The following is a 20,653-nucleotide window of genomic DNA, read 5'->3' on the forward strand; positions in this document are numbered from 1 at the left end:
CACATCAAGGTGACCTTGTTTGGGATGGTCCTCACCTATAGCATTAAAACCTTACTATATGTCAAGTGATGTAATGTGAATAAGGGCTGAGAAAAACAGACCTGACTATTGGACACCCAGCGATGAGGAACTATATGAAGGTAATGTCCACCCTTATTTGCACAGGGCACACAAAAACTGAAACAAAAACCTAAAGAGATGAACTGGAATATAAATTGGTGTACTGTACATGCAGCGTGTAGGCGCATGTGCACACAGGCCGCTAAACAGACAAAACAAGCATAGAGAGTTGTTATGATTGAGTCACCGTAGGAGGCAAAAACAGAAATGCTAGCTAGTCCTGAAAACCAGAGAAGTTGGCAACTATCAGATTGCAGACCCCTGAACCTATCAACACAACTAGCAGTAGCCGTGGGGGGTTCCTACGATGACCTAGACCCCTCGATCACAGCCGGAGAGATACATAGGCCTAAAGAAGGAAAGGGGAAATCTAACTGCCCCAGAGCAGACCCCAAAGCAATAGGCAGCCCCCCACATATAATGACGGTGAAGCAAGATGAAAACACTTACACAGACAGAAAGACAGGCTGAGCAAAGACGGGGCCCAAAAACTACCTAGATAGGAACGGATAGGAAGGCTGCTGTCTGCAATCTGCCAAAACCCTATCAGAGACAAAAGCCAACAAGCTGATATAAAAATGGCCCTGAAGCAACTAAGCTTCAAAAACTAAATCAGCACTCAGGTACTTTCAGAAGACAGAGCTCTAGGAACACTGCACACTCCAGCAGGGAGTGGCAGAATCCAAAAAGCAAGAAAAAACAAAAACAAATCTTAGATGCAAAAAGGCAAAACAGAAAACTTAGCTTTAGGAGAGCAGGAATCAGACTGGTGTCCAAGAGTCCACAGAGAAATCACCCGCAGGGCAGAAAGGGCGTAGGCTGCCTTAAATCCAGTCAGTGACTCCACTCAGCCAATCGTCTTCATTAGTCCCAGGTGCCTGATAATCAGGCTCACTACCTTCCTTCACTAGAATAGGGAGTTCACCAGGCCTCAGTGACGGAGGGGAAAATGAACTCACAACAGTACCCCCCCCTTGAGGAGGGGTCACCGAACCCTCAACAACGCTACCAGGGCGATCAGGGTGAGCCCGATGAAAGGCACGCACCAATCTTTTGGCATGAATATCAGAGGCAGAGACCCAGGAATTATCCTCCTGACCATAACCCTTCCACTTAACCAAATACTGGAGTCTCCGTCTAGCCAGACGGGAATCCAGAATTTTCTCTACCTCATATTCCAAGTTACCTTCAACCAATACAGGGTCCGGAGGTGCCACCTCAGGCACAACTGGCTCAACAAACCTCTTCAACAAGGACTTATGGAACACATTATGGATCTTAAATGTGACAGGAAGAGCCAAACGAAAAGAGACCGGATTAATAATCTCCAAAATCTTGTAAGGTCCAATAAATCTAGGCTTAAACTTAGGAGAAGCCACCTTCATAGCAATATTTTTTGATGATAACCACGCCATATCACCAATCTTAAACTGGGGACCAATGGTCCTATGTCGATTGGAAAACCGCTGGGCCTTTTCCTGGGAGAGAGATAACTTATCCACCACTTGGTCCCAGATCTGGTGCATTCTCTCCACCACAGTGTCAACACCTGGGCAGGCAGAAGGCTCCACCTGCCCTGAAGAAAATCGAGGGTGAAAACCAAAGTTACAAAAAAAGGTGACATCAAAGTGGCAGAACTAGCTCTATTATTTAAAGCAAATTCGGCCAAGGGAAAAAATGAAACCCAATCATCCTGATCAGCGGAAATAAAACATCTCAAATACGACTCCAAGGTCTGGTTTGTTCTCTCTGTCTGCCCATTGGTCTGAGGGTGAAAAGCAGAGGAGAAGGACAACTGATTCCCAACTTGGAACAGAACGTCCTCCAAAATTTAGACACAAATTGAACTCCTCTGTCAGATACAATGTTCTCAGGAATCCCGTGCAAGCGAACCACCTGTTGCAAAAACAGAGGCACCAACTCAGAGGAAGATGGCAACTTAGGGAGTGGTACAAGATGAACCATCTTAGAGAACCTATCACAAATCACCCAAATAACAGTCATTCTTTGAGAGACCGGCATATCAGAAATGAAATCCATTGAAATATGGGTCCATGGCCTCCTGGGGACCGGCAAAGGCATCAACCACCCACTAGAGCGAGAACAAGATTTAGACCGGGAGCAAGTCCCACAGGACTGCACAAAATTCCTGACATCATGAGACAAGGTGGGCCACCAAAAAGAGCGACTCACCAGATCTCTTGTACCAAAAATACCTGGATGACCAGCCAATGCAGAGCAATGAACTTCAGACATCACTCTCTTCTTCCACCGGTCAGGAACATACAACTTTCCACTGGGGCAACGCTCAGGTTTGTCCTCCTGGAACTCTTGCAGAGCAAGTCTCAAATCTGGCGAGATGGCAGAAAGAACTACCCCTTCGCCTAAGATGGTGGCAGGTTTGGTCACCACAGGAGAATCAGCAAAGAAACTCCTAGAGAGGGCGTCAGCCTTGACATTCTTAGTTCCAGGAAGGAAAGAGACCACAAAAACAAAACGTGTAAAAAACAAGGCCCACCTAGCCTGTCTAGGGTTCAAGCGTTTAGCCGACTCTAGGTAAATCAAATTTTTGTGGTCAGTGAGGACCACAACTTGATGTTTGGCTCCCTCCAACCAATGTCTCCACTCCTCAAATGCCCATTTCATGGCCAACAGTTCCCGATTCCCCACATCATAGTTACGTTCAGATGAAGAGAACTTACGGGAAAAGAAAGCACAGGGATTCATTTTAGATGTCACCGGATCCTTTTGGGACAACACCGCTCCTGCACCAATCTCAGAAGCATCCACCTCTACCTGGAACGGGAGTGAGACATCAGGTTGCCGCAGAACCGGGGCGGAGGTAAATCTACGCTTCAGCTCCTGAAAGGAAGCAACCGCCTCCGGAGACCAATTCAACACATCCGCACCCTTCCTGGTCAGGTCAGTCAATGGTTTGGCAATACTAAAAAATTTTGCTATAAATTTCCGATAAAAATTAGCAAAACCCAAAAACTTCTGGAGGGCCTTCAAAGAAGTGGGCTGAACCCAATCATAAATGGCCTGTACCTTGGCCGGGTCCATTTCAATAGTTGACGGAGACAAAATAAATCCCAAAAAAGAAATTCTCTGTACTCCAAAAAGGCATTTTGATCCTCTGACATACAGAGAATTCTCTCTCAAGATCCGGAACACAGTCCGAATATGTTCCACATGAGAATCCCAATCCTTGGAGAAGATCAAAATATCATCCAGATAGATAATCAAAAATTTATCGACAAAGTCTCGGAAAATATCGTTCATGAAGCACTGGAAGACAGAAGGGGCATTAGTGAGCCCAAAAGGCATCACCAGGTACTCAAAATGTCCCTCCGGAGTATTAAACGCCGTCTTCCATTCATCCCCCTGCTTAATGCGGATAAGATTATACGCCCCCCTGAGGTCAAGCTTGGTAAACCAACAAGCACCTCTGGCTCTAGAGAGTAGATCCGAAATCAGGGGTAACGGATACTGATATTTAATAGTAATTTTATTGAGGGCACGATAATCAATACAAGGCCTTAAAGAACCATCCTTCTTGGCCACAAAAAAAAAAACGGCACCTAAGGGTGAAGAGGATGGTCTAATATGACCCTTCTCCAACGCCTCCTTAATATAGGACCGCATAGCCTCGTGCTCGGGTACAGATAAATTGAAGAGCCGACCCTTAGGAAATTTACACCCCGGGTTTAGTTCAATTGCACAGTCATAACTCCTATGAGGAGGCAAGGACGCAGACTCATTCTCACTAAATACATCATAGTAGTCCGCCAAATAGTCAGGAACCTCATGCGACTGAGGAGAGGTGGAAAAAACCGGAGCCTCACTAAAGGTACACCGGCAACCCCAACTCACCTCAGACACAGACTTCCAATCCAAAACTGGATTATGAATCTGCAACCAGGGAAACCCCAGAACAACGGCATTATGCAGACCATGCAACACCCAAAATCTGCAATTTTCTTGGTGGTCTGGGGCGACCCGCATGACCAACTGGGTCCAAAACTGAGGTTTATTTTTAGCCAGAGGGGTAGCATCAATCCCCCTCAAAGGGATAGGCGTCTGCAGAGGTGTCAACGGAAATCCACAACGTTTAGCAAAATCCAAGTCCATTAGGTTTAGCGCTGCTCCCGAATCCACAAAAGCCTTGGCGGAAAATGTGGACAGGGAACAGATCAGAGTAATCGCCAAAAGAAACTTAGGCTGAACCCCACCAACAGAAAATGTGTGTGCAAAGCGTTTCTCACGTTTAGGACAAACAGAAATAACATGTGAGGCATCTCCACAGAAAAAACACAGCTTATTACGCCTTCTGAATTCCTGACGTTGCGCCTTAGACAAAACTCTATCACATTGCATAGGTTCAGACGTCTGTTCAACCGGTGGCAACACCTCTCGTGTAATCCTGCGTTCACGTAAACGCCGATCAACCTGAATGGCTAAAGACATAGAATCGTCCAGACCAGAGGGAACAGGAAATCCCACCATAGTATCTTTTACGGCTTCTGACAAACCCTTCCGAAAGAGAGCAGCCAAGGCACTATCATTCCAGGTAGTAAGGACCGCCCACTTTCGGAACTTTTGACAGTACAACTCTGCAGATTCTCGACCCTGGTTCAATGCTAACAGGGTCTTTTCAGCCTGATCAATAGCATTAGGTTCATCGTAGAGCAACCCCAAGGCTTGAAAAAATGCGTTCACATTAGTCAGAATAGGGTCATCTGGATTCAAAGAAAACGCCCAATCCTGGGGATCGCCGCGCAGCAAAGAGATGACAATTTTAACCTGCTGCGCGGGGCTCCCTGACGAGTTAGGCTTCAAAGCAAAAAATAATTTACAATTATTTTTGAAACTCAAAAATTTAGATCGATCCCCAAAAAATACATCAGGTGTGGGGATCTTTGGTTCAACAGCATGTGAACGAGCAAGATAGGCAGAAATTCCTCGCACTTCAGCAGCGAGCTGCTCCACACGATCAGACACTTGCTTTATCTCCATTGAGAGAAAAAAAAATTCCCCCTACGGCCTCAGAGATATAGAGGAAAGAATATACACACACCTTTTTTTTTTTTTTAAACACAATTCTTTCCTGCTATTGAGTACCCCAGGATCTGCGGTTTGGGCGGGTGATTCTGTTATGATTGAGTCACCGTAGGAGGCAAAAACAGAAATGCTAGCTAGTCCTGAAAACCAGAGAAGTTGGCAACTATCAGATTGCAGACCCCTGAACCTATCAACACAACTAGCAGTAGCCGTGGGGGGTTCCTACGATGACCTAGACCCCTCGATCACAGCCGGAGAGATACATAGGCCTAAAGAAGGAAAGGGGAAATCTAACTGCCCCAGAGCAGACCCCAAAGCAATAGGCAGCCCCCCACATATAATGACGGTGAAGCAAGATGAAAACACTTACACAGACAGAAAGACAGGCTGAGCAAAGACGGGGCCCAAAAACTACCTAGATAGGAATGGATAGGAAGGCTGCTGTCTGCAATCTGCCAAAACCCTATCAGAGACAAAAGCCAACAAGCTGATATAAAAATGGCCCTGAAGCAACTAAGCTTCAAAAACTAAATCAGCACTCAGGTACTTTCAGAAGACAGAGCTCTAGGAACACTGCACACTCCAGCAGGGAGTGGCAGAATCCAAAAAGCAAGAAAAAACAAAAACAAATCTTAGATGCAAAAAGGCAAAACAGAAAACTTAGCTTTAGGAGAGCAGGAATCAGACTGGTGTCCAAGAGTCCACAGAGAAATCACCCGCAGGGCAGAAAGGGCGTAGGCTGCCTTAAATCCAGTCAGTGACTCCACTCAGCCAATCGTCTTCATTAGTCCCAGGTGCCTGATAATCAGGCTCACTACCTTCCTTCACTAGAATAGGGAGTTCACCAGGCCTCAGTGACGGAGGGGAAAATGAACTCACAACAGAGAGTGATGAAGTTAACCTGAACCACACCTTCCCCACGTTTCCATTTATGTGGGATGGAACAGAACTCATGATGACAGTCCTGTGTCCAACTAAGGGCAGAGAAAGCTTTCCCGCCTTTCCATTGATGTGGGATTGATCAGAGCTGATTATGACAGTCCTGAGTCCATCTAGGGCAGAGAAAGTCAGGGGAGTCAGTGAACCCCATGTCTATGCAGTGGCTATTTTGGACATAAAGCGTATGGGGTACTAATCCTAGATATGGAGCGGCATCAGAGCAGGGCATTAGGAATAGTGACTATACATTAATTGCATAGTCAGTTTTACTATGGGCGGGTTTGAAGGTTGCTTTAAATAAGAAAAAAATAATTTAATTCAAATAAACTGCATTATTTTACTTCATGTGCGAAAACATTTGTTTTCTAGTGCTAACAATGTTGTACCATGCTGCATGACCTTATATGCCACATGTTCCAAAACAATAACGAAAGATGCATGAGCACATCTATAAAACTATGCATCATACAGTAACTTCTCGGCCTTGCAGCCATTGTCTAAACCAATTATTCTTGAAGTCTTGCTGAATGAGATCAGTCAGGACCTACAATATGGCAACAGTAACATAATAAGAAGTTGATTTAAAGAATCATCACTGGAGATGAGCAAGCACTAAAATGCTCAGATGCTTGTTACTTGAACCAAGCAATTTCTAATGCTCAGATGCTTTTTTTCGAGTAAAGAGGACAGTTGGGTCCATATATATTTGGACAGAGGCAATATTTTTCTAATTTTGGTTCTAGACATTACCACAATGAATTTTAAACAAAACAATTCAGATGCAGTTGAAGTTCAGACTTTCAGCTTTCATTTGAGTGTATCCACATTAATATTGGATGAAGGGTTTAGGAGTTTCAGCTCCTTAACATGTGCCACCCTGTTTTTAAAGGGACCAAAAGTAATTGGACAATTGACTCCAAGGCTATTTCATGGACAGGTGTGGGCAATCCCTTCGTTATGTCATTCTCAATTAAGCAGATAAAAGGCCTGATGCTCTGCCAGGCCTTCACTGTGGTGGTTTTCAGTTGCTGTTTGTTTGTGGGCCTTTCTGTCTCAAGTTTAGTCTTTAACAAGTGAAATACATGCTCAATTGGGTTGCGATCAGGTGACTGACTTGGCCATTCAAGAATACTCCACTTCTTTGCTTTAATAAACTCCTGGGTTGCTTTGGCTTTATGTTTTGGGTCATTGTCCATCTGTAGTATGAAACGACGACCAATCAGTTTGGCTGCATTTGGCTGGATCTGAGCACACAGTATGGCTCTGAATACCTCAGAATTCATTCGGCTGCTTCTGTCCTGTGTCACATCATCAATAAACACTAGTGACCCAGTGCCACTGGCAGCCATGCATGCCCAAGCCATCACACTGCCTCCGCCGTGTTTTACAGATGATGTGGTATGCTTTGGATCATGAGCTGTACCATGCCTTCGCCATACTTTTCTCTTTCCATCATTCTGATAGAGGTTGACCTTGGTTTCATCTGTCCAAAGAATGTTCTTCCAGAACTGTGCTGGTTTTTTTAGATGTTTTTAGCAAAGTCCAGTCTAGCCTTTTGATTCTTGATGCTTATGAGTGGCTTGCACCATGCAGTGACCCCTCTGTATTTACTTTCATGCAGTCTTCTCTTTTGGATATTGATATGCCTACCTCCTGGAGAGTGTTGTTCACTTGGTTGGCTGTTGTGAAGGGGTTTCTCTTCACCATGGAGACTATTCTGCGATCATCCACCACTGTTGTCTTCCGTGGGCACCCAGGTCTTTTTGCATTGATGAGTTCACCAGTGCTTTCTTTCTTTCTCAGGATGTACCAAACTGTAGATTTTGCCACTCCAAATGTTGTAGCAATTTCTAGGATGTTTTTTTCTCTGTTTTTGCAGCTTAAGGATGGCTTGTTTCACCGGCATGGAGATCTCCTTTGACCGCATGTTTCCTTCACAGCAAAACCTTCCAAATGCAAGCACCACACCTCAAATCAACTCCAGGCCTTTTATCTGCTTAATAGAGAATGACATAACGAAGGGATTGCCCACAACTGTCCACGAAATAGCCTTGGAGTCAATTGTCCAATTACTTTTGGTCCCTTTAAAAACAGGGTGGCACATGTTAAGTGAAGGAGCTAAAACTCCTAAACCCTTCATCCAATTTTAATGTGGATACCCACAAATGAAAGCTGAAAGTCTGAACTTCAACTGCATCTGAATTGTTTTGTTTAAAATTCATTGTGGTAATGTCTAGAACCAAAATTAGAAAAATGTTGTCTCTGTCCAAATATATATGGACCTAACTGTATAATGGGAGCCAAAGGAAATCCGAGCAGCTCATGTCAGGTGTCCAGCTTTGAAAGCAATAGCTGAAGGTCATAGAAGAATTAGGTAGTGCGCTGGTTTTCTCGGCCAGATATTGCTTGGCCATCTTTAAAAACTTTTCCCTCCTTTTCAAAAACACCTGGTCTTCAGAGCATGAGTGCTGAGAGGGTGTCATGAAATTAGCCCAGACCTTTGACAGTGTACCCCTGCCTCTGCTGTACCTGATATTTGTCTCCCTCACCTCTCCTCTTTGGTTGGGCAAGGAAGCTTGCCACCTGCCACTAGCATTGTCTGACAGGAATTTTTTCAACATACATTCCTCAATGGCTTCCTGATATAGCACCATTTTAGAAGACCTCTCCACCTCAGGAACAAGAGATGCAAAGTTCTCCTTGTAGCGTGGGTCTAGCACGATAATCAACCAGTACTCTTTTTTGGGCCCAAATGAATGTAACACGAAGGTCACCGGAAAGACAGTTGTACATAAAGTCTGCCATATGTGCCAAGGTCTTTACAGCCAACACTTCCCTTTGTCCATCACGATGACTTCTCTCCATATCCTCCTCTATCTCTTCCTCCTCATTCCTCAATCATGTACGAGAGATGGGACAAAGCTTTGTGGGTACTAGCATCTGTTACGCTGGCCGGTTCCTGTTCCTCCTCAGCCTTACCGTCCACATTGTTACACAGTCCGCACTGAGCATATTAGATGAGGCTGAGGTGGGTAGTCTCATGTCTTACTCCATCTCTACCTGGGCTGCATGCAAAGCTTCAAGTTTGTCATTTTAAGTAGGCACAGAAGGGGGATCATTGCACTAATGATGGTGTCATCGCCTCTCACCATCTTTGTGGAGTCCTCAAAGTCTTGGGGAACCGCACCAATGTCAAACATCCAAGCCCACTCTTCAGTTGTTATGTGCAGAGGCTGACCAGAATACCATTGGGAGTTTTGGAGCTGTGTTGTGAGCTCATCTGTTCATTCACCTTTTGTGTCCGAGGATCTCCCTCTTCTGGTGAAGGAACGTAGTGAGGCTGATTTGGATGAAAGAAACCAAACACCTGATCAGGTGGATTGTGACTGGGTAATGGGAACTTCAGACTGGATATAAGGCAGCCGACGCCCTTCTGAGTGGCTGGTGATTTCTCTGCTGGATTCTTGGAGACCAGTCTGATTCCTGCTTCCCAAAGATAAGTTTTTGCTCTGCTATTGAACTTATTAGTTTTGGTTTTGTTTTCCTTGTTTTCTGAGTTCAGCCATCCCCGGCTGCGGGTGTGCTGGATTCTTTTTCCTTGGTCAGTGTTCTCTTTTGCTCTGCTTTCAGAATATTCTGAGTGCTGATATAGGGTTTGAAGTCTTGTGACTTCAGGGTCCTTTTTGCTTATCAGTTTTGTTGGTAATATTTTTAGCAGGGTTTTCTCGGATTGCAGACAGCAGCTTTTCTGTCCTGTCCTTTTTAGTTAGCTTGGGCCCCATCATTTGCTCAACCTATCTTTCTATCTGTGTTAGTGTTTTCATCTTGCTTCACCGTCATTATATGTTGGGGGCTGCCTATTGCTTTGGGGTCTGCTCTGGGGCAGTCAGTTTTTCCCTTTTCTCTCTTTCTCACCGTAGGAACACTCCACAGCTACTGCTAGTTGTGTGATAGGATTAGGGGTCTGCAATCCGCTACTTTCCAACCTCTCTGATTTTCTGGGCTGAGCTTGTGTTTTGTTTTTTCCTCCTCGGTGACTCAATCATAACAGAGCTGGTATTCCACAACTGGTCTGAATTGCTAACAAAGCCTTGACAGCATGTGCAGTGTGGAGTTTCAGTGTGTGGTAACGTTGCACACCAGTCATTAAGCTGGCACTTGCATGCGCTTCAGTACTGCCAGAGCGGTAGCAGCTGTAGCCGACTTGCAGAAATGGCCGCTGGTGTGGTGTACCTTGGGTAGGTTTTCATAAACAGCTGAACTACAAAGTTGAACACATGTGTCAAGCATGGTACATGTGTGAGCTTGCCAAGCTTCACAGTCGCCACCAGGTTACGGCCATTATTACACATGACCATGCCACAAATTTGCCTGGTCTGTTATTCCTTTCAGTAACTGTGCCATGGTGTGTGGTTTGTCTCCTAAACAAATTAGCTTTAGCAGAGCCTGTTGCCACTTCACTGAAGCAGTATTTCAATGCTTCCAGCTGATGTAGCACATTGGAGATGGAGAATGAGGAGGAGCACGAGGGGCTGCAGGAACAGCTGTAGGAGGTGGAAGAAACCCTGACAGAAGTAAGGCAATCAATTCTCAGTGTCAGTAGCATATGTGCCATGTTAGGGTGGGACTCAGCCCTGGCCTCCACAATGTTCACCCAGTGTGCCATCAGTGAAATGCATCCCGGGCCACAAGCGCTGGACCAGGTGTTGGTCATTGAAGGGAACCTGTCATTTGGATTTTGCTAAGTAAACTAGAGACACTGTCAGTCAGGTTGGCACTGTTATACTGATTAAAATGAGTTGGCTGGGGACACATCAGGAGTGCGCATGCTACCCCTTTAAGAAACAGGATGCGCGCTCACTTAGCATGTTGCTCAGAGACCTGTGAGGCATGCGCAGACATGGGGACCAGGGAGCTGTGATGGATGCCTGCAACAGACTGGGATGCTGAACATGGTGACGTACCTGCTGGGGAGAGAAGGAGGCACGCAGGGACACTGGCATTATAGGCAACGCCATAAAAAGACCTTCACAAGGGAATGTGAGAGTGTCCGAGAAGCTGGTTTTTAACACAACAACAGAACTCCACATTTGCTATTGCTACCATAAATAACCTGTGTGTGTTAAACATGCTACTGTGGCCTGCAGAAACTTCAGACTTGTTTCTCATCGAGTACATCTGAGACGTCATTGGTCAGCAATTGCAAAAGTTGCTGCCAACAGCGGATCTTGATGATTTGTGTACTCAAATACATTCAGGGTGGAAGAAAATTCCTCAGACAAGCATTAATAACCTCATTAATTATATGTCAAGATGTATAAGTACGTGCATGTACTTCTGCATGTGGCCCTCATACTCAATACTGAATAAATCACAAAGCTCTGAAAATTTTGGAGAGAAAAGGGAGAGGAGAGAGAGTGTAGATTTTAAGCATATAGGTTGGATAGAACAGCGTGGCTTAATCCTGCACAGTGCCCCTCTGGGGAATTCACCTATTCCCTTGTGTGTCAGTTCAAGCCTGATGTCAAGTCAATAGAATTGAGCTGCAATATTTGTCACAGTTCATGTATGAGAGTGGACCTATGTAGGGAAAAGTCAGAAGGGGCTCTTACTAAATAGGAATCTGCACTAACAGAAATATAGAATCTCGAAATGACCTATTGTTTAAATCAACTTTTTATGTTAAACTTATTTTTTTAAGATTGTTGGTGTTTTTATACCTCTCTATGTAACAATCTACCTGTATATGAAAAAAAAAAAACTGAAATTTTGTAGTTTTCAATTTATGAGGTCAATGAGCCTCATGAAAGACTGACACTCATTTTGGTGATGACAGTCACCAAATTATCACTACACTAGATGATAACATAATATTAAAAAATAGCATACAGTATCAGAAAAAGGAACATGTTTGCATTTAATTAGTGAATGCATTCCCCATTACATACACATCCGAAAATTTGCATTCAGAAGTAGCTGAACAGTTGTGACGTTACTATGCTATGTTCACTGATATTAAAAGATTATATTTAATATTTTATTTTAGAACCCAACAGTGAAAGATCTCATAGGATTTGGCCTACAGGTTGCTAAGGGGATGGAATACTTAGCAAGCAAAAAGTTTGTTCACAGAGACCTAGCAGCAAGGAATTGCATGTAAGTATAAAAATAAGTTCATTATTCAACATAAATTATAATATGGTATTTTCCATTGCTTAGTTCCATTATGGGACCCACTAAACTTGCAGAGATCAGAACATGTAAATCAGATAACTAGTATCTAATGGAGGTGTCTTTGCCTGTTGACAGATGGATGAGGGCTTACCCTATTAAACTCCTAAACTATTGCTGTTGCTGCATGCAGGGTCATACTGGCCCACAGGAGAATTATCCGGTGGGCCCAGGCACTGACACCTACTGGCATACTGGCAAGCAGCTGCCTAGGGCCCACACTGCTTCAGGGGCCCCCAGCAAGTGGCGTGTCACTAATAGCAACTGCAAGGAAAAAAAGCGCAATAGGGTCTTATCTGAGAAAACCAAGATATCAAATAGTAATTTATACTCACCGTATATAGGAGAGTAACAAGCATAAAGAAATGCGGTCAGCTTGCTGCACATCCAAATGACCACGCTGTGGCCATAAATCTTCAGATTCACTAGTAGGACTTTTATGGATTAAAACGTGCGCTGCCAGACCATCAATCCTCACAAGTTGTGTACTTAATATATTTATTTCCCAACGCGTTTCGAGGTCATAAACCTCTTCCTCAGGGGATGACATGTCATCCCCTGAGGAAGAGGTTTATGACCTCGAAACGCGTTGGGAAATAAATATATTAAGTACACAACTTGTGAGGATTGATGGTCTGGCAGCGCACGTTTTAATCCATAAAAGTCCTACTAGTGAATCTGTGTCACTAATAGCGGCACACTGGGCAACTATGGGGCCCCTGAGTCAGCGGAGCAGCAGCTGGAGACAGTAGCCTGTCCCCGCTGATAAAAAGAAATGAATATTCACTCTTCCCCATGCCCCATGGGCGTGGAGAGGAGTGAATATCATTTCACTTTAATAACGGGCAGTGTTTTCCGCAGGCTGAGGCTAACGCTGCCCGCATATAAAGCCCGAGGTGTGTGTATGTGTTGCGGTGCGGTGCTTTGTGTGTGCGTGTGAGAGAGTGGTGCGGTGCTTTCAGTGTGTGAGAGCAGTGCAGTGCTGTGTGTTTGTGAGTGAGAGAGAATGGTGCGATGCTGTGTGTGTGTGTACTGGAGATTGTCTCCTTCCCCACCACCCCCATCATTGCCAATGATGGAGGTGGTGAAATGGGCAATGATGGGGGTGGTGGGGAAGGAGGCAATGATGGAGGTGGTGAAATGGGCAATGATGGGGTGGTGGGGGAGAAGGTAATGATGGTTGTGGTGGAAAGGACAATGATGGTGGTGGGGGGAGGCAGTGATGGAGGTGTGGAAATAGGCAATGATGGGGGTGGTGGGGGAGAAAGCAATGATGGTTGTGGTGTAAAGGACAATGATGTAAGTGTTGGAAAGGGCAATAGTGGTGGTGGGTGAGGAGGCAATGATTGAGGTGGTGGAATGGGCAATGATGGGGGTTGTGGGGCGAGAAAGCAAAGATGAGGTGGTGATGAGGACAATGATGGGGTGGAGGGGGAGAAAAATGATGGAGGGTGGAGAGAGGCTGCATTATACCCTATGAGAGAGGCTGCATTATACTTTGAGGGGGCTACATTATATTCTGTGGGGGGACTGCATTATTCTCTCAGGGGACTACATTATATTCTGGGGGCTACATCATAGTATATGAGGAGGCTACGGTATACTCTATGGGGGTGCCGCATTATATTTTGTGGTGGGGCTGCTTTATTTTCTCAGGGGACTACATTACATTCTGGGGGGCTACATCATACTATATGAGGGGGGCAGTATTATGCCCTGTGAGGGGGCTACAGTATACTCTATGGGGGGCTGCATTATATTCTGTGGTGGGGCTGCTTTATTTTCTCAGGGGACTACATTACATTCTGGGGGGCTACATCATACTATATGAGGGGGGCAGTATTATGCCCTGTGAGGGGGCTACAGTATACTCTATGGGGGTGCCGCATTATATTTTGTGGTGGGGCTGCTTTATTTTCTCAGGGGACTACATTACATTCTGGGGGGCTACATCATACTATATGAGGCGGGCAGTATTATGCCCTGTGAGGGGGCTACAGTATACTCTATGGGGGGCTGCATTATATTCTGTGGTGGGGCTGCATTATACTATATGAGAGCAGCTGCATTATACCCAATGAGGGGGCTATATTATAATCTATGGTGGTGACTGCATCATACGTTATGAGGGGGTTGCATTATGTTTTGTGGGGTGCTGCATTATACTTTGAGGTGGGCTGCATTATATTCTGTGAGAGGGGGCTACATTATATTCTACGAGAGAGGCTACATTATATTCTATGAGGGGGCTACGTTATATTCTATGATGGGGCTACCCCAACCACTGCTACATAATTAAGACGTGTACTACCTTGTATTATACCCTGATATTAGCGTGTTATACCTCACAATTGGTGGTCTTGTATTTATTTCTATGGAGCTACATAGTGGGCCCCAAGAATTATTTTCTCTGTGTCCATCTTGTTCTGTTATCATATGAAATTACACGCAGCAGAATTATCCCTGGTCAGTGGGCTTCAAAGCAAGAAATATCGGGCAGGACCTTAAACCAGCACTGTCAATTCCACTGCTCGAGTCATTTTCATGTTCCTATCCTTACATAGTACAACAACAGACAGCACACTGTGGGCAATACAGAATGAAGGCACATGTTATGACCTAAGGTGCACCATGGTCATTTGTTATAATAGTATGCCACAAACCAATATTTCATATTATATACATTGCTGGACTACCCCTTTAGAGGGGCTGTCCACTACTCGGATAACCGTTTTTCAATTGCTATATTTTTTCTTATAAAATGACAACAGTCTATACAGTCGCCGTTCCAGCAATCACTGTGCTGGCTCTCCCAGGGCTTGCATGACATTATTATGTCACGCGAGCCCTACAGACACTCAAGCAGCCACTTCACTCTCACTTCCTTCAGACGTAACTGACATTCGGAAGAGGTGACAGAGCTGCAACAGTTCTCATGTCTTCCGAGTGTCATTTTGATCCGGGCATAAAAGTGTCGGAACAATTTTTTTTTTAAATGCGTCTAATTGTCAAAAGCAGAGATTCCCATTTACAGATGAATGACATTCTAGATTATTACATCAGGTTTAACCACTGTGGGGAATAGACAGCTTAGCTGGGATCTTTGCTTTGGCACAAGCGTGTGGCTATGAAGTCACTTCAGCAGACTAGCAATTTCCACATGAATATGGACACGGCATATTTATTGTGCACACTTGTTACTCAATGTTACAAATGCCAAACATGAAATAAAACATCTAAGGCCATCTGGCCACTAACTAACAATAGCAGGCTAACTACAAAATAAACCTATATAACAGCAAACAAGTCCATGTAATCTTACTGTGTCAGCTCCCAGCTCAGCAGACGAGATAGACTCTCAGATCCCAGCTCCTCCTGATTATATCAGCTGGACCAGTCAGGAAGCCAAAACCTGGATTGAATTAGTGGAGGGGGAACTACCAGTCCTTTCCATGCTGATCACTAAGGAAACCAGGACTGGATTACAGTGAAATAAACTGGCTTCATCATCAGTACAGGGAGACATATGAAATGAAACGGGGAGAAATATACCTGTTTTCTAGTACCTCTCCCCTTGGCACCTCACACACCCCCCTCCTCTGTTCGAGCCTGTGGGGTCGGACACGACGAGTCACCAAGCAGTGCGTTCTAGACAACGCATCTGCATTTCTGTGCGCTGTGCCCGCCCTGTGCTCAACGGAAAATTTAAACCCTTGTAATGCTAAGAACCAGCGTGTCACCCGCGTATTGCCTTCTTTTGCCCGGGACATCCACGTTAGGGGCGAATGGTCCGTCACTAGTCTAAACTGGCGACCTAGTAAATAATAGCGCAAGGTGCACAGGGCCCATTTCACAGCCAGGGCTTCCCGCTCAACTACACTGTAGTTCTTTTCTGCTCTCGTAAGCTTTCTGCTTAGATAGGCCACTGGGTGTTCCTCGCCATTTACTTCTTGAGACAAAACCGCACCTAGGCCCACCCCAGAGGCGTCCGTTTGAACAATAAACTCCCGTTTAAAGTCTGGTGCAACCAACACTGGTTGGTCACAGAGGACTGTTTTCAATCGCTGAAAAGCCTCCTCTGCTTCTGCGTTCCACTTTATTGTGACAGATTTCGACCCCTTAGTAAGATCTGTGAGAGGAGCTGCGATGGTCGCAAAATGTTTGATGAACCGCCTATAATAACCAAGGATCCCTAAAAAAGCTCCAACCTGTTTTTTGGTTACCGGTCGTGGCCAATTTTGAATAGTGTCCACTTTATTGGCTTGAGGCTTCACGACGCCTCTCCCTATGCTATATCCCAGATAGCGAGCCTCTTCCAATCCCAACGTACATTTCTTGGGATTGGCAGTCAACCCAGCTGTTTTTAGGGAGTCTAAGACGGCTTGTACTTTTGACAAATGCGTGTCCCAGTCATCGCTAAAGATAATGATGTCGTCCAAGTACGCGGATACATACTGGCCATGGGGTTTTAGGACAATATCCATTAGACGTTGGAAGGTGGCTGCGGCACCATGCAACCCAAATGGCATATCTCGGTACTGGAATAATCCCTGGGGTGTAACAAAGGCAGTTTTCTCTTTGGCTGATTCCGTGAGGGGAATCTGCCAATAACCTTTTGTTAAGTCAATAGTGGATATGTACCTGGCCGAACCCAGTCTCTCTATCAGTTCATCGACTCTTGGCATCGGTTAGGCATCGAATTTCGATACTTCGTTTACTTTCCGAAAATCGTTACAAAATCGGATAGTCCCATCGGGTTTGGGCACCAGTACGATAGGGCTAGCCCAATCACTCCGGGACTCCTCGATGACCCCGAGCTCTAACATCTTCTTCACTTCCTGGGCAATGGCTTGTCTCCGAGCCTCCGGAATTCGATATGGTTTTAGCCGTACCCGCGCCTGTGGATCAGTAATAATGTCATGTTTAATTAGGTGAGTCCAGCCAGGAAGTTCCGAGAAAATATCTGCGTTCCTCTGTATGAACTCCCTGGTCTCTCGTTTTTGGCTTTCGGATAGCGTGTCTGCAATACCCACTTCTGGCGGAGCTACCTGGGGGTCCTTTACCTTAGAAGGTGGTGCCCCTCGAGGCCCATCCTCAAGGGCAGCTCCTGCCACCAGACTCTCCCTGTCCCACCAGGCCTTAAGCAAGTTTATGTGGTATATTTGTTCGGGCTTTCTCTTGTCTGGTTGGTGTATCTTATAATTTACTTCACCTATTCGTTCCAGCACTTCGTATGGTCCCTGCCATTTCGCAAGAAATTTATTCTCTACGGTAGGCACCAATACCAACACCCTGTCTCCGGGTTGAAAGACTCGTGTTTTTGCCGCTCGGTTGTATACCGTGCTTTGGGTATGTTGTGCGCGCTCTAAACACTCTTTAACTATTGGCATAACTGCTGCAATTCGGTCCTGCATAAGTGTTATGTGTTCAATTACACTGCGATAAGGAGTCACCTCTTGTTCCCAAGTCTCCTTGGCAATATCTAACAGGCCTCTAGGACACCGCCCATAAACCAACTCAAAAGGTGAAAAGCCTGTGGAGGATTGGGGTACCTCACGTATAGCGAACAGGAGGTATGGTAGTAGGGCATCCCAATCTCTCCCGTCCTTATCCACCACTCTTTTCAACATTCCCTTTAGGGTTTTGTTAAAGTGCTCCACCAAACCATCAGTCTGAGGGTGATATACTGAGGTACGCAAATGGGAGATTTTTAGTAGTTTACATAAATCCTTAAGTATACGAGACATAAAGGGGGTCCCTTGATCCGTAAGTATCTCTTTCGGAATGCCGGTGCGGGAAAACATATTAACCAGCTCCTTTGAAATTGATTTCGCATTGGCATTCCGCAAGGGCACTGCTTCGGGATAACGCGTGGTGTAATCCAATACTACCAAAATGTACTGATGACCCCTGGCAGATTTTACTAATGGACCGACTATATCCATTGCTATCCTCTCGAAGGGAACCTCTATTATTGGTAAGGGCACTAAGGGGCTTCTAAAATGTGACATAGGTGCGGTCAATTGACACGTAGGACATGACCGACAGTACTGGGTCACGTCTCCCACTAGACCCGGCCAAAAGAAACGTTGCAGAATACGGTGTTTTGTCTTTTCTACCGCCAGGTGTCCTCCCAAGGGATGTTTATGTGCCAACTCCAAAACTACCTGGCGAAAGGACTTAGGTACCACTAGTTGTTCTACCACCACCCCTCGCACCTTGTCTATGTGATACAACATATCCTGCTGCACCGCCACATGTGGGATCTCGTTTTGAGCCCCTGGGTACAATGGTCTTCCCTCGGAGACCTTTATGTTTTCCCACGCCCTTGCTAGAGTAGGATCCTGGTGCTGAGCAGTCCCGAACTTACCACGGGCCACCTCAAGATCAGGCATTTCTAAAACATCCTCTAGCTGGTCTGCCTCGCCTGCATACACAGCCAGAGGAGAGTCCACAGATTCTAGTACTTCCTCTGAGATGAGTTCTCCGTCGTCTTGCTGCAATGGTTCAGGGGCTAGCTCCGGAGCACCGTCTTCAACTAGAGGGTTCATGCCACTTTTGAAGTTCCACAAGTCCCAAAATAAGGGAAAGTCTCTCCCCAGGATTACACTGTGTCCCATAGACTTTATGACTGCTGCCTGATGTCTTTTGGTCCCTACTGGCGTGGCAAGAGTAACCCAGGCAGTGGGGTAGTTCTTAGTATCCCCATGGATGCAACTAATGCCCACGGTTAAGTTCGTTAGGGCGCTAGAGTCCACCAAACTGGCATGTACCAAAGTTACTTGACTGCCGGAATCCCAGACTGCATTCACACTATAACTGTCAACCTCGACGTGGCACACGTGTTGTTCATTTCCCGTGAGGGTCTCCGCCACACAAACTGACTGCACATATAACGAAACACGCCTCATATCGTTACAGTCCATTGGCTCTGTAGTCATTGGGCAGTTAGCTGCTACATGGCCAAGTCCGCGACATCGCCAACATTGTATAGGCCCTTGTCCCCTCGATGGAGATCCCAGACGAGGTCTGCTGGCTTGATGTGAGCCCGTACCACCTCCATAGTCCTTTGTGGGTCTGCTACCCTTCCTTGTGACGTTCTCTTCTTTTGAAGATGAAGTAGGTTTCGCAGGACTCTCCAGCGATTTCTTGGGGAGCCAGTGGGGTGCTAACGTCCCTTGGAGTAGGCTTTCAGAAGCATTGTAGCGTTCGACCATATTCACCAACTGGTCAGCGGTAGTTGGGTCACCCTGTCCAACCCACCTCTGGATCTTAGCGGGTAAGGACCGCAGGTACTTGTCTAGAACAACACGCTCCACCATCTGTGCGAACGTCAAAGCCTCTGGTTGCAGCCATTTTTTTACTAGATGGATGAGATCATGCATTTGTGAGCGGGCTGGCTGATGCTCCACAAAATTCCATAAATGCACCCTCTGTGCGCGTACATACGTGTTTACTCCCAGCCTTGCCAGGATTTCGCCTTTGAGTTTGATATAGTCCATAGCATCCACTCCACTCAGATCGTAATAGGCCTTTTGTGGATCTCCGCTCAGAAATGGAGCAACTACCTCAGCCCATCTGTCCAGCGGTAAGTGCTCACGTTCTGCAATACGTTCAAACACAGTGAGGTATGCTTCCACATCATCGTCTGTGGTCATTTTAAGCAAAGTCTTCTGTACGGCTTTATGCGCACTAGCAACGCTTTGTGCACGGTCTCCCTCATCTCGGGGTTGCCGAACCAAGGCCTGTTTTATTGCCTCCAACTGCTCTTGCTGCATCTGGTGTTGCTGCTCCAGAGCCTTCTGGAAGCAAGTATTAGTCTGCTGTTGCTGCACATTTGCTTACAATAACTGCTTCACTAGTTCCTCCATATTACTGGACTCTTGGCTCTTCAAAAGCGCAGAAGCTTTCAGCCAGGACATACACAGCGTTTTCTCTGCAGTGACAGTCCAGCAGCCACAAGTGCCCGCATTCGAAACACCATTTGTGGGGAATAGACAGCTCAGCTGGGATCTTTGCTTTGGCACAAGCGTGTGGCTATGAAGTCACTTCAGCAGACTAGCAATATCGACACGGCATATTTATTGTGCACACTTGTTACTCAATGTTACACATGCCAAACATGAAATAAAACGTCTAAGGCCGTCTGGCCACTAACTAACAATAGCAGGCTAACTACAAAATAAACCTATATAACAGCAAACAAGTCCATGTTATCTTACTGTGTCAGCTCCCAGCTCAGCAGACGAGATAGACTGAGAGATCCCAGCTCCTCCTGATTATATCAGCTGGACCAGTCAGG

General features: G+C 45.7%; 1 protein-coding gene across 1 annotated transcript in view; it reads left to right on the forward strand.

Moving 5' to 3' along the window:
* The window catches only part of MET (MET proto-oncogene, receptor tyrosine kinase), a 200,772-nt gene that overhangs the window by 160,530 nt on the left and 19,589 nt on the right, over positions 1-20,653 (forward strand). Inside the window, exon 18 of the mRNA XM_073573343.1 lies at positions 12,167-12,276. Coding sequence (XP_073429444.1) covers positions 12,167-12,276 — 110 coding nt within the window. The remainder of the gene's footprint in view (positions 1-12,166; positions 12,277-20,653) is intronic.

Source organism: Dendrobates tinctorius, unplaced genomic scaffold (genome assembly GCF_039654945.1).
Source record: "Dendrobates tinctorius isolate UK_male_01 unplaced genomic scaffold, ASM3965494v1 ptg000035l, whole genome shotgun sequence".
Taxonomy (NCBI): Eukaryota; Metazoa; Chordata; class Amphibia; order Anura; family Dendrobatidae; genus Dendrobates; species Dendrobates tinctorius.